At 30.8% G+C, this 16,017-nt stretch overlaps 1 protein-coding gene across 1 annotated transcript in view; it reads left to right on the forward strand.

Annotated features, from left to right (window-relative positions):
- Positions 1-16,017, forward strand: part of LOC138711690 (clavesin-2-like) — a 54,176-nt gene that overhangs the window by 25,289 nt on the left and 12,870 nt on the right. The window contains exons 4-5 of the mRNA XM_069842820.1: positions 6,273-6,522; positions 10,674-10,784. Coding sequence (XP_069698921.1) covers positions 6,273-6,522; positions 10,674-10,784 — 361 coding nt within the window. The remainder of the gene's footprint in view (positions 1-6,272; positions 6,523-10,673; positions 10,785-16,017) is intronic.

Here is a 16,017-nt window from a genome sequence, read left to right on the forward strand (position 1 = left end):
TTTAATTCTGCTACACAGTTTATTCAGTGTTTAATTAATAGTTCATAGTATTTTGTTGTTTAATTCGTAAATAACTCCTGTATACATGTAACTCTCATCTAAATCAAATTGTTGAATTCTTTGTAAGTTCATGCATATGTATATACACTTTTTGCTGGTTTAGTGGAAGAGAAGGCCTTACGGCCTTAACTCTGCCATCTAAAATAAATCATTATTATTATTATTATTATTATTATTATTATTATTATTTTACATGTTTCGACCTATTTATGGGTCATCTTCAGAACTGGTCGTTGTTGGTCTTAGCGCCACTTGTCCTGTTTCCTGTGAGGGTGTGTTCCTGTGGTACAGTGTAGAGTCAAAGAGTGTGTGTGTTTTGAAGTTGAGTTGTGTGTTGAGAATTTCGTTGGGGTGTGTTTTTGTGTGTCTGTATATTTAATATTGTTCTAGTGTGTTTAGTTTCTGGCTTTTTGGTTGGATGTGCAGTATTTCCATATCTGTGTTGATGTCTCTGTAGGTGTGGTTAGCATTTGTGACGTGTTCTGCATATGTGGAGGTGTTTTGTAATTTTGTTATGGCTGTGATGTGTTCTTTGTAACGTGTTTGAAATGATCTGCCTGTCTGTACTATGTAGAAGTTGTTGCAGGTGTTACATTTGAGTTTGTATACGCCTGTGTGGTTGTATTTGTTTGTGTTGTTTGTGTGTTGAGATGTTTTTGTAAAGTGTTATTCGTTCTGTATGCGATGTTGTAATTTAATTTCTTGAATGAATTTGCAATTTTGTGTTTTTTTTTTTTTCGTATGTTAGTGTGATGTACTTTTTGTGTTCCTGTGTTTGTGTTGTATTCTTATTTTTTTTGTAATTATGTTTTGTCTTACTCATTTTGTTGTCTATTATGTTAGGGTTGTATCCGTTTTCTTGTGCTATGTATATGATTGTGTTTAGCTCTTCGTTGTAATCCTGTTGGATCATTGGTATGTTGAGTAGTCTGTGTGCCATTGTTCGGAATGCAGCTTGTTTGTGTTGTGTTGGTGGTTGGATGTGTTGTGTATGTGTGTTGTTGTTGTTTTTCTGTATACTTTGAATGTGTGTTTGTTGTCTACTTTGTTATTGTGATGTCTAGAAAATTTATGGATTTGTTGTTTTCAATTTCTAATGTGTAGTGTAGCTTTGGGTGTATTTTGTTTATGTGTTGATGCAGGTTTTGATCTGTCTTTTGTTTCCTTTGTATAGTATTAGTATTTAATCTACGTATCTGTGCCAATATATAATCACAGTTTAGTATATGCAGTCGCGAAACTCAATACGTAGTAAATATGCAAACATTAGATAGTTGCTCACCACTAGGATCGCTAATATCGCCTCATTACAGGCAATGCAAAATAGTACCGTCACAGTCTCTTGTTTCTAGCACCCTCAAATCTCTAGCTTCGTGACTGTATATAGTAGACTGTGATATGATGTAGTCTGCGTGTTTCTTGTTGTCTTTGTTTAGTATGTATGTCTGTTCTATGTGGTGTAAGAATATTTCTGCTAGTATGCTATAAATGGGTGATCCCATGGTTAGGTCTTCGGTTTGTGTGTAATATTTGTAATTGTATGTAAAGTAGTTTTCTCTTAAATTGTTGTAACTTTGTACGTATTATATTTTATGCAGTAGGTTTCATAAAATTTTGTCATGAAAATGGCAACTGCATTACATCAATCCAATGTGGCAACCGCATAGCTTGCAAAAATCTTCGCAGCAACATTAGTCACTGCCACTCATCGACTCTAGGAAATTCTGAAAATGGAGTATACTGTAATATCTCCATTCTCGCTATACAGCCTGATCCGTTTGGGCATGGATAATATTAATTTATTATTATAAAGATATTATGATAGTAGGAAAAATTTCTTGCTGATTATACTATGATTAAAAGATGGGAGTTTCCATATATGGCTATCAACAATGCACAATCTGAAAGGACAAATGAAAATCGTAGATCTTCCATATTGCTCTCACTTATAACAGTGTATCTCATAGCCCTATTAACCGCAAGATAAATGAAGTGAGCCATTTTATTATCGATACTTTTACAGCTGATGTCTGGATACGCGGAAACGAACATCGACTCTGTGGACATTAAACCACTGTATTTGGTTTCGATTAGATTGTTTCCGTCCACCTTGTTGTTTTAGTTATTTCAAGTATTCATTTAGAGTTTTAGGTTTTTCCGACAATTTAACACATTTTTAGTAACTGTGTTAATTGATACCCAACATTACCAGTTAAAAATTGATTGTCTTCCATATTACCCGATGAATGTACATTTTTTATTGTTCGTTATTTACCTAATATAAAATTTATTTATTGATTTGATGCTATGAAAATAATTAAAAAGAAGTGTAGCAAATCATATATCCACTATACATATATTTTTTTTTCTAAATTGTAGACATCAGCTCAAAGAATTTGAGTGACCACAAAGGTCCTGAATACAATAAACATCTATATATATATATATATATATATATATATATATAATTTAAACTGGTAATGAAAATTACGGCAAAATTGCTCAACGGATTTTAATAAATGACCCCTCATTTTGAAGCTTGGAACCCGAAATTTTTCAGAAAAATAGTAGTTTTCAGTGAAATGTCAATTTTCCTACATCACTTTTCTATTTTCCAAAATCCATCTTTCGTCAGTTTTGAGAACTAATTTATTTGCGTTTCAGAATAAAACAAAACACACACTACAATAAGCAATAGGCTATTACACGAAGGCCAAGACCTGCACGATTGCTGACATATTTAGAGCTCAAATTCAATTGGTTATTAAAAACTTCAAGGCTTACTAAAAATAAATTACAGGTCTGATTCTGCGGTGTGTAATTTTTTGAGTGCAGCTGTGTATTGGATATTAAAATCTGAAAAAACTTGAGATCGGTTTATGACATTATTATCATTAGAAATGAAATATTATCATAATTAATGCCATGAAATGACTACTTTCCATTAATTAATTATACATATTAATGCTATGATGATGATGATAATGATGATGATATATGAGGTTATATTTAAGTAGATGTAGAGAATATATGATATTACATCTTCATTTCTATAATTTACTGAGTGGCGGATATATATATATATATATATATATATATATATATATATATATATATATATATATATAGTGTAAGTACAAAACTTACGTAAGACAATATTGGTATTAAGAATGAAATATTTTTATAGTTATTAATCAAGTGGGTTGGTTCTTTTTCATATACTTAATGGCGGTGTGGTGTAGATATTTATATGCGTCATTCTCTTCAGTATTGGCTCGAGAGAGCGCAAAAATTACAGTTCCTAAGGAAAGAACAAAAGGTATTACTTCCTGATAAAATAAGAGTCCTACAAAAGTTTGTAGTCTCCCGATCATTTCAGCAAGATCTCTTAGCAGGATAAAATTATATTACGCTTTCTCCATGCAGCAGCTATACCAAGTTGCTATGTCTATTGTTCGAAAGCATAGCAAATCTGACATTTTTTTAACTTTCGCCTACTATCCACAATGACCTGAAATAGCTACTGCTCTACTCCCACATGAAAAACTCACTGATCGTCCTGATATTGTTACTTACGTTTTAGCGTTGAAACTCAAAAACTGAAGGTGGATAGATTCACGAAAAACCATTCATAGGGAGTATGTTTCATTATTATGGAAGCAAATAACTTTTAAAATGACTGGTATTCTTCATTGAAAATAAATCTGAAAAATTTTTATTTGAACGTCTAATGAACTTAGTTTGCAGCATTTGCTGCACAAGCCACTAGTATACAATATAATGTGATGTGATACATGAAAGAAAAAAAGAAAGTTAATTGTTGAAGGCAAATATAAGAGGATTAATTGAAATAGAGGAGATGATGATGATCATGATGATGTAATATTTGAAGAGAATCCTTGATAATATTTATAAAAATAGTCATTACATATTCAAAAGGAATGTGAAGTTCCTTAAGATAATTCCATATGAATTTTGTAATCGAACCTCTACTGCCAAAGAGCAAACAGCAAACCTATGATCGGCGTTGTACTTTTGAGAAAGATACGGCAGACAAGGTTCATATATAGACTTCTTCTCAATATCAACTTCAGTAGCCTGATTTAGGTTCCTTTCGAAACGGATAGTAGGGTCAAGAACAAGCGTCAGTTAATAGCAACAATGTCTGTCCATGTAAAAGAAACATCTGATGATACACAATGCACTTCCTCATGAATCTCCCAATTTAAAGTTTTTAACGATGTCGCCAAAGCATGTCGTACACGATGATATCTAGCATTGATCAGCAGCTCGCCTTTAGGGCATTGTAATACTATAAGTAATATGTATGTATGTATTTATTTACACTGCAAGTGGGCAAGCACCCGGTGGCAGTGGTATATACAATATTAACAATACACACTAAAATGATAACCAATACACAATAAAATTTACAATACACAATAAAATTTTACAATACATATACAATTTTACATACAATACAATAATAATACACAATACAATTTAACACAATAATAATAAAACATAAAATAAAATACCTAATTTTAAAATACAATCTACATAATTATCTATAGGTCCTACATAAGTTTCAATAGTCTTTCACTTTACTCTCATCTCATTCCCTGTAGTGGCACTATGACGCATTTCACTGACACTTTAGCACACATTTCACTGACACTCTGTAACTCATTTCACTGACACTATAGAACACATTTCATTGACACTATAAATTATCACTGATCGGAACTGTTCACTGCACTGTAAAACCATAACTTCACTGACTCACCTCGCTTCACTGATACAACAGTTCAAATAAGGCAAATAATTACATCCTTATGCATACTTATAAACAGAACTACATTTAAACTAAACATTTCTAGTCTAAGGCCTCCTTACACGCTAGTTTTAAATAATTTACAATTCAAACCAAGGAAGTAAACTCGTCAGCCTAGATAAATACATGTCACCTTAAAAAAATTAAATGTTGAATGTCACCTTAATTTTAATTTTCACTTTATATACAACTTTTTAAATTATTCTTGAATCTCCTTAAGGAAGGACAGCCCTCAAAGACCGCTGCAGGTAGGTCATTCCAATCATTTATAGTTCTATTTAAAAATGAGAATTTACCTACATCCGTTTTCTGTTTCCTACATTTGATTTTAAAATCATGATCGTTCCTACCATAGTACGTTGGCTTTTCTAACCGAGCCATTATGTCTACCCATGCTTTCTGACCTAGATGTGCTCTATACAATGATGATATTCTAGTTTTCCTACGTCTGTTTTCCAAAGTTTCCCATTTAAGTTCTTTTATCGTATCGTTTCCATCTTCTCTTTTACCTTTAACAAATTTCGCTGCCCTATACTGGATTCTTTCTAAGGAATTTATCTGGTATATTCTATAGGGATCCCAACAAGTAGTTCCGTATTCCATTAAAGTTCCGTATAATAGTATAAATAGTATAAATAATATTAGTAATAGTATAAGTTAAAGTGTAATCAAAGATAAAATATTATTTCTAAATTAAAGAAACACTTAGTCTAATAAAAGTAAATATCCAGAGACAAGGAACAAATAAAACATCAACAATACATTTAAAATAAAGAAATAAAAGGAATATAGATACAATCTACTGACCCAAATGTAAATTAATTTACCTTCGATGTCAATTCCGAAATCAATTTATTTCTCTCTTCTCCTGAATAATGCATATATTTTCTTTTTTTTCATGTTGCGTGTCATAATGCCGTTTTATGTTGCTTTTTTTGCAAACGATATATTTTTTTACATACAACAAACACTGGACTTCATCACCATGTTCGAAGCATAAATATTGTATCTTCCACTCTTCCTGGAAAGCTTTAAGCGCTTCCGTTCAGTCATGATGCGCTGTGTTCTAAGCTCTGTACATCCTTTGGCAATGTTTACAGGTAAAAGAGCTCCGCGCGCGCGCAACGGGCAGAAAAGAGCTCTCGCTCGCAATTATTAGTCACCATCGCAAGACTGACGCAAGGTATAGTTTGTCCAAGTTTGGAATGTGTCATTTCTCAAGTGTTTACGAATTCTACGACCTGACCAGTTGATAGCATCATTAGTTGTGTAACTTTGTGTCACTAATGTTTAGATGCTTAACAGGAACAAAAATGGTATTCCATAACACCCGAAGTTTCTCTATACTTTATTAATAGCATCTTTCTCTCTTCCACAGATACTGCATACCCATGCCAGAGCTGACGGAAAACCTTGACCGTGTTATCCCTGTGGGCCTCCTAGATCCAGATGCCACATTTTTTAACTTAGACCTTGCTCTAAAGGCTTTGATAATGCACTTAGATGTACGACTGCATGAAGATTACCATCTATCCAATATTGGCATTATAGATATGAAGAACTACACGTTGAGTCACGTGACAAAAATTACTGTATCCCAGTTGAAGAAGTGTTTTGTGGTTCTGTTCGTAAGTGGTTTATGTTTTTATTGAGAACTAGCTTGTTAGAAATAAATATAAATTAATTACATAATTAAAATAGGACATCTGGTCCAGGGAACATTCGTGTTTGATAGAAGGATAAATCGTTTAATATGTTACTTAATTTAAATTACATTTAAATAATTTAAATGCGATCATTTTGGTCCAGAGACCACTCATTTGGTGCAATTATAATTCCTTTAACATGTTTCTTAATTGTTATTACATGCAGATAATTAAAATATGATCATTTGGTTCAGAGAACATCCGTTTTTGGTGCAATTTTGTCCCATCAAAATTTTGCTTGGAATGAAACGTATCGGAAATCATTTTTAAAGGAACTTATGTTATGTAATATTTTTCACAAAAATCAATAATAGGCGAGATATTTTAGTTTATTTAATTCAGGTCCCCTTATAACCTCCCTTTTAAATAAAGTATTTTGAATGCCATATAGCGTAAAATCTAAGTTACAACGAACTTAATTTATATTTCAATTTTCATCGAAATCCATTCAGCCATTATCGCGTGAAAAGGTAACAAACATACAGACGGACAGACAGGGAGACATACAATCATAAATTAAAAAAAAGCCATTTTCGGACTCAGGATGAATAATTATACATGTTAACACCAATCGTCAATTCTCTGAGATTAAAATGAATGTGTTCATAAACATCATTTTAAGAAATACAGGAAATGAATATACAGAATAACCTATCAAATTTTCTGTGCATAAGAAGCTATTTTAATCTTACCTGTCCTCGATTCACTCAGAAGTTACTGCAATAACATTATAGCATTATGTCCATCTAGAGAAACTACACTTTCCAATGGTGAAATAATAATTAATTATACAAATCGGTTAATTTAGCTTCCGATATTACTTCATAGAAACGCAGAAACATTATCTGTAGACTATCTTTCATAGCTTTCGATTGTTGCTGTCAAGGCCCCTTATAGACGAAGTCATTTGTTTTTTAATTCATTACACGGCCTTAGATGGCAGTTATTTTAATTTTAAAACTCATTTATCTCATTAAATATCAGTCCTATCAAAATTTTGTATAGAATAAAACTTATCGCAAATCATTTTTTAAGAAACTTTTGGAATAAAACATTTTTCAAGAAAATCAATAATAAGGGAGATATTTCGATTTATTTAATTCAAGCCCCCTTATAACCCCCCTTTTAAATAATGTATTTTGAATATCATATAGCCTGAAATCTAAGTTAAAACGAACTTAATTTACAGTATATTCCAATTTTCATATAAATCTGTTCAGCCATTATCGCGTGAAAATGTAACAGACAGACAGACAGACAGACATAGAAATAAAAATGTCAAAAAAGCTATTTTCGGTTTCAGGATGGTTAATTATACTGTACATGTTAGGACCAATTATTTTTGGAAAAGCGAAAATTACCGGAAAAATTTCGGCTACAGATTTATTGTTAGTATAGATGAATACACACACTCCTAATTGAGACAGGGAGATCAAAATGCCCGTAACTCCAATAAACGAAATTTTACAGGAGAGAGAAAAATCTTATTTTTCTCACTAAATTTAAATATTATACATTTACCTATTAATAATGTGTAAAATTACATTCTTTATTAATTAAATACTTCAAAACCTAAATTCTTACATTATCTTACGCTACAATTTGAAATAAACACTGCTGGAGTTAGTGGTTTTCTGACTTCCACAGTATATGGATTAAGAAAAGTGAATAAATATGCGCCATGTGAAAAAAAAAAGATAAGTATATCATAATTCCCATATGAAACATTGGAATATAAGAGAAAATTAAAGTTTATTATTAATATTAACATTTCTAATTTTTTTTAATTTCAAATGTTTGAGACAGAAAATCACAAATTACCATAAAACACATCGAAATCTTTACTATTAATAAATCTGTACCCGAAATTTTTCTGGTAATTTTCGATTTTCCAAAAATTATTGGTCCTAACATATATAATTAATCACCCTGAAGCCGAAAATCGCTTTTTTGAAATTTTTGTTTGTATGTCTGTCTGTCTGTATGTTTGTTACCTTTTCACGCGATAATGGCTGAACGGATTTCGATGAAAATTTGAATATAAATTTAGTTCGTTATAGTTTAGGTTATAGGCTGTATGGCATTCAAAATACATTATTTAAAAGGGGGGTTATAAGGGAGCCTGAATTAAATAAATCGAAATATCTCGCTTATTATTGATTTTTATGAAAAATGTTGCATAACACACATTTTTTTTAAAACTATTTCCGATCAGTTTTAGTCTTCGAAAAAATTTCATAGGACTGATATTTAATGAGATAAATTAGTTTTAAAATTAAAATAACTGCCATCTAAGGCCGTATAATGAAATAAAAAAACAAATGACTTCGTCTATAAGGGGCCTTGGACAGCAACAATCGAAAGCTATGAAATATAGCCTACAGAAAATGTTTCTGTGTTCGTATGAAGCAATATCGGAAGCTAAATTAACCGATTTGTATAATTAATTATTATTTCACCATTGGAAAGTGTAGTTTCTCTGTATGGATATAATGCTATAATGTTATTGCAATAACGTTTGAGTGAATTGAGGACAGACAAGATTAAAATAGCTTCTTATGCACAGAAAACTTGACGGGCTATTCTGTGTATTCGTTTCCTGTATTTCTTAAAATAATGTATATCTCAGAGAATTAACGACCAACGAGAGTGTATTGATTTAGTATGCAGTAATAATACGTTAGCTTAGCATTTCATTATTTTGTAATCCAAATTTTAATTATGCTCAATTGAATCGAGTTAAAATACATAAAATACATATGCATTAAATGCAATGCAAAAAATTTGGGTAATGAGCCAAGCAGATTATGTTGCCCTGTTGTAAAATAAAATTTGTTCCTCCTGAGATTCAAGAGCTCCCATAACAAATTGAAAACTTACTTATCGGGGTACATCCGTTATCAACACACTTTTTATATAATATAATATAATATAATATAATATAATATAATATAATATAATATAATATAATATAATATAATATAATATAATATAATATAATATAATTTAAGTTATTTGAAGGGTTCAGAACCATAGTGGGCCAGCGCTACTGAATACGTAGAAAACAGGAGTTAAAATTAAGTTATTACCATAATTCAATGGAAACATATAACAAGTAAAATAAAATATACACATTAAATGTAAATGATGTCAATGATCATTGAACTATGTTTGCATGTAATAAAAATTAAGAAACAAGTTAAAGGAATTGTCATTGCACCAAATGAGTGCTCTGTGGACCAAATGATTCCATTTTAATTATTTAAATATAATTTAAATTAAGTAACATATTAAGCGATTTATTCTTCTATCAAACACGAATATTCCCTGGATCAAATGTCCTATTTTAATTATGTAATTACTTTATATTTAATTCTAACAGGTGCAGCGGAGCGCACGGGTACGGTTAGTACACAAATAAAACTACAAATAATATTAAAATGTTAACACAGTCTTATTCGTGTTACAGATTCTGTTTTTTTCTCTCACTCTCATGTTCTTCCTGTGCATCTGGATCCTAGACTATTACTGTCCGCAAACAGAGTTTGGTACTTCATCCTACTTTCCTCAGAAATAAACTGCATTAAATTTTGCAAGTCCTTTTGCTTTCTTCTTTCAATGGCAATGCTGAATTGTGCTTTAGTTGACTGGGGAATGATGCATCTGTATTAGGTCTCTGAAAGTTAATCGACTCGATATTGTGCCTTTAATAGTCTTACTTACATGGATTTGATAGATTTTTGTGACATTCTGAATACCGTATCGTATCACTTTACTCAGCTAGTTGAGCGATAGTGTTGCCACCTACCGGGAAATTAATCTTGGCATGCAAAAACTCTCTTATTCCATGGAGTAAGTGGAGTTCTGACTTCCACGAGTTTTAAAACAGCCCCCAGAATGCAGATGAATGTCGATATTAGTGTATTCTTGCCTTCCACGCATGCGGGATAAACTAAAAAGCATCATCCAGCCCATAACTTAATTTTATCAAAAATTGGAGTTAGTGGGTTTTGATCTCCCTGTCTCAATTATAAGGCTTGTTATTAATTAAAAATTTCTGTTTGCATTTACAGAATACATACAAAATCCGTGTCAGAGCAATTCATTTCATCAACACACCACCTTACGCTGAATACGTCTTAGGCCTTGTTAGATCTGTGATTGGCTCCAAGCTGGCGGCAAGGGTAAGCTTTCTCTTTATTTATTTACTATTTAGTATTTATTTATTTAACCTGGTAGAGATAAGGCCATCAAGCCTTCTCTGCCCTCTACGAGGGGATTAAACCTATAATAATATGAGGAATAAAATTGCAATTAATATTAAATTTACAATTGCAATTACAATAAGAATTAAAGTACGACAAGAAAACCCTATTAATGCAAGCTAGACATTTTATCATAGAAGTTAAGAACAAAGGTCTCTTCGGACTTTATCAAAAGCTTTTGATTTTGTGAAAGCTTTTGATAAAGTCCGAAGAGACCTTTTATTCGACATGTTACAAGAAAAAAATATTCCAAATTTGCTATTCCAAAATATAATAGAAATATACACGGACAGCAAAATAAGTGTCAAAATAAATAACTATATATCCGAAAGAAAATTAGTTAATAATGGAGTTCGACAAGGTTGTCCACTATCACCAACTTTATTTTAATATTTATATAAATGAAATTATTTTAAAATGGAACCAAATCTACACATCAGGAATCAAAATAACCAGTGCTCTAACATTAAATACCTTACTCTATGCCGATGATCAAGTCATAATTTCCAATTCAGAGGATAATTTACAAAGAGGATTGTATACATTAAATGAAATATTAAAAGATTTTGGGATCGAAATTTCAGCACAAAAATCAAAAGTAATGGCATTTTTAGGACAAGACCCAGTGAGAAGTAAGATAATACACAATAACCAATGCCTCGAACAAGTGCAAAATTTCAATTATCTGGGTTGTGAAATATCTTATCAAAATGAAAAAGATGTGAACAAGAAAATTACCAAATTTACACAAATTCTAGGAATAATAAACAATACATTAAAAGCTAAATTAGTACAAAAATCTACAAGAATAAAAATATATAATACACTAGCATTACCCACCCTTCTATACGGAAGCGAGATTTGGACATTAAAGAAAAAAGACATGAACAGAATCAAAGCAACGGAAATGAAATTTTTCAGGAGAACAGCAGGATATACTCTTTTAGACCGAAAAAGGAATGAAGAAATTTTAGAGCAATTAGAAGTAGAGTCAGTAGAAGAAAAAATCACCAGATACAAATTCAATTGGCTAGATCATGTAAGAAGAATGGAAAATTCAAGAATCCCAAAAATTATGATGCAATATAAACCTAGAGGACATCGTCGACCAGGAAGACCGTTAAGAAGACTGCTAGATGGGGCCGAAACAGGTCTACAGAGGCCTAATTCGTGAAGGATGATGATGATGATGATGAAGTTAAGAACAAAGAATATTTTTGTATTTACTGAATTACAAATTAAACCTAGAATAACAAAATTCTATAGTGATGAAATTACCGGATATTGAAATATTTTGTGATAGATTAAGAGAACTATTTACAAGAAACCATGTCTGAACGAGTCTCAATTACTGACCAAGTGCCTAGTAAGTTTGCGTTTGAATTGAATTTTATTTCGACAGTCCCTGATGCTAGCAGGTAACGAATTCCAGAGTCTTGACAGGGCTATTGTGAAAGAGGATGAGTATGAGGAGGTGCGATGGGATGGTATTGTTAGTATTGTTTCATGGCGAGAGCGTGTGTTCAGATTGTGGTGGGAAGAAAGGTAAGTGAAGCGAGGCGACAGGTACGAAGGAATAGAAGAGTTCAAGATTTCGAAGAGAAAGAGAAGTGAATGTAAATTTCTTTTCTTATCAAGTTTAAGCCAACCTATTGTTTGCAAGGATGAGGTAATATGATCATACTTACGAACATTGCTTACAAAACGTACACACAAATTATGAGCACGTTGAAGTTTCGTATTGTTGTCGCTGAAAAGGTCAGTCAGTAAAATGTCAGCATAGTCAAAGTAGGGAAATACAAGTGTCTGCACAAGGGACTTTTTTAAGCAAGAGGGAAGATGAACATTTATCCTGTTTAGCACATGGAAATTAGAATATACTTTTCTGCAGGTTTCTGTGATTTGCAAGTCCCAGTTGAGATTATTATCCATGTGAATGCCAGGATTTTTTTACCGAAGAACTGAAAGGGATATGAACTGTACTTACTTTAACAGGGGAAATGTCGAGGTGCTTTACAGCGTCGGTTTGCCGTTTGTGTCCTAATATAATTGCTTGTGTCTTTCCAGGATTGATATTAAGATGGAATTTCTTTGTCCATGTCACAATCGAGTCAATGTCTTCGTTTAGTTTGTCTACAGCGTCGTTTACTCGGTCTAAGCGGGAAGAGATGTAGCATTGAAGGTCGTCAGCATACAAGTGATAGTTACAATGCCTTACAAGAGATGTAATATCATTGATATATATTGTGAACAACAATGGCCCGAGTACCGACCCCTGTGGTATACCTGATGTTATGTGAAATATAAATGGATACAAGAGGAGATTTCACTAGTATGAGATATTGATGATAATGATGATGATGATGATGAAGTATATTTGTACAATACCGACACAGCAGCTTATGTATATATAACTCTGATCAAACCACGATTTTTTTGTGTTTTCATAAGACATCAAATTCTTTATATGACGTCTGATGTTATCAATTGCAATTTCTCTATTGTCTCAGCTAAGTCTACAGGGGGATTCAGATCACCCCTAACAGTCATTTATTTCGGAAACTAGTGCATTAAAATTTTCGAGACAGAAATATTTTTAACTAACGCACATGTGAACTTTCACTTGAGCTTGATTTCATCAATCAGCCTTAACAAGAAGAAGGATCAGTGGCGTATTGTGTTTATGTCAGAGATGTAAATCTCAGTAGTATTCGTCATTGGAAAATAAAAGGGTAAATAAATAAATTAATAAATAATTAAAAAATAAATAAAAAAAATAAAAAAGATAAATAAACAAATACATAAATAAATACATAAATAAATAAATTAAATAAATAAAAGAAATAAAAGAAATTAAATAAATAAATAAATAAATACATAAATAAATACATAAATACATAAATAAATAAATAAAAACATAAATAAATTAATAAATTAAATAAATAAAAGAAATAAAAGAAATAAAATAAATACATACATAAATAAATAAATAAATCAAATAAATAAAAGAAATTAAATAAATTAAATAAATAAGTAAATAAATAAATACATAAATAAATAAATACATAAATAAATACATAAATACATAAATAAATAAATACATAAATAAATACATAAATAAATAAATACATAAATAAATAAATAAATTAAATAAGAGAAATAAATAAATAAATACATAAATAAATAAATAAATAAAATAAATAAAAGAAATAAAAGAAATTAAATAAATAAATAAATAAAAACATAAATAAATAAATACATAAATACATAAATAAATAAATACATAAATAAATAAATACATAAATAAATAAATACATAAATACATAAATAAAAGAAATAAAAGAAATAAAATTAATAAATACATAACTAAATAAATAAATAAATAAATACATAAATAAATACATAAATAAATACATAAATACATGAATAAATAAATAAGTAAATACATAAATAAATACAAAAATACATAAATAAATAAATAAATAAGTAAATAGGTAAATAAGTAAATATATATATATATATATATATATATATATATTTGGAAAAATATATAACAAAAGATATTGAACTGAAACATTTTTAAATCAAATATTCGAAGTACTTCAACATACGTAGCAGAAACATGACAGTTGAATAAGAATATGATTTTGAAACTGCTGAGTACAGAAATAGAGTATTTCAGACGTCCCACAGGACAGTCTAAATTGCAAAAGATTATCAACTAGGCAATAATAAGAGAAATGAAAGTTCAAACTTCAATTTTAAATTTTGTGAAATATAAGCAGGTAGAATGGTATGGACATTTTCGACGAATATCAGATCAGCGGCTATCGAGAAAGATTCTAGACTGAATACCACCTGGAAGAGGAAAGAGAAGTGATATTAGAAGGTGGATGAGAGAAAAAGATTTAGAAGAAATGCAGTAGAGAGACGGAACAGAACTGAGGAAGAAAATGAAAGTGGAATAAATTTTGAACACAGGAAGATAATTTACATTGTATACCTGTTCATTATTATATTATTATTATTATTATTATTATTATTATTATTATTATTATTATTTTCACCACCATCGTCATCATCCTCCTCATAACCTAACATTTCATGAAAACTTACAGAAAAGCAACATGTAATTATGTCTTAGAGATGTAGCCTAAATAACACACATTATTTGATATTTAAAATCATTTCTGTGAATCTTCTATAACAGCGTTTCTCAAACTATGTTCCGCGGACCACCTGTAGTCCTCGAGGTCTGCCCTTGTGGTCCTTCAAAAAAGACAGAACAAAAAATGAAATTCAAACGAATTGCGTATCTCATTATAACTGAAAATCTCAGTTTGGAATTAACACATGGCATCGCCTTTCACTTTTTCTCCCAGTATTGACATTTAACGAAATTTATTACCCTACCTGTCTACCGACTTCCCACTCTACTGTCAACAACAAAAGAGGTATTTAAAGCACTATGAACGTGGTGTTTCTCGCCATCTTTTCCCTGCACATCTGGCGCTGTACCCCAGCCAGAGACCACTCGAATTCATTACAGAGGACAAAAGTACCGAACCTTTTCATGTATTGATGACTTTTTTAATAGTTTTGCCGACACCCAGTCTGTACATTGAAATGGTCACGTACTGTACGTCGTACACCAATAATACAACTCTGAGGTCACAATTTGAAACTTATTTTCCAAGTTAATATGACAAATTTCCATGGATTCGTGATCCCTTTCATTGCGATATTGAAAATAATAAACTTTCATTGCGTGAACGATAAAAGTTAATTGAAGTATCGAATGACACAGAACTTAAAATGACCTTATCACAAGTAAAAAGAGAATAAAGTGAACTGTAAAATGTTGCTTTACAGATTATAATTCAGTTTGCTTCTACGTATCTGTGTGAGAAAGGGTTTTCATCACTAACTCTAATAAAAACAAAATACCGAAATCGACTTGATGTATGTGACGATCTCCGACTTAATCTTGCCAGCATACATCCAAGTATAGAACAACAGTGCCAGAATCTCATTAATGTATCTATTTTTTTAGTTAATTAGTTAAAGATTATCTAAACTCTAATTCTTCCTGTTACTAAAAAAATGAATTTTCCTCTATTAACATTAACTTAATTAGTTAATACTAATATAA

This window comes from Periplaneta americana, chromosome 13 (genome assembly GCF_040183065.1).
Source record: "Periplaneta americana isolate PAMFEO1 chromosome 13, P.americana_PAMFEO1_priV1, whole genome shotgun sequence".
Classification (NCBI taxonomy): domain Eukaryota; kingdom Metazoa; phylum Arthropoda; class Insecta; order Blattodea; family Blattidae; genus Periplaneta; species Periplaneta americana.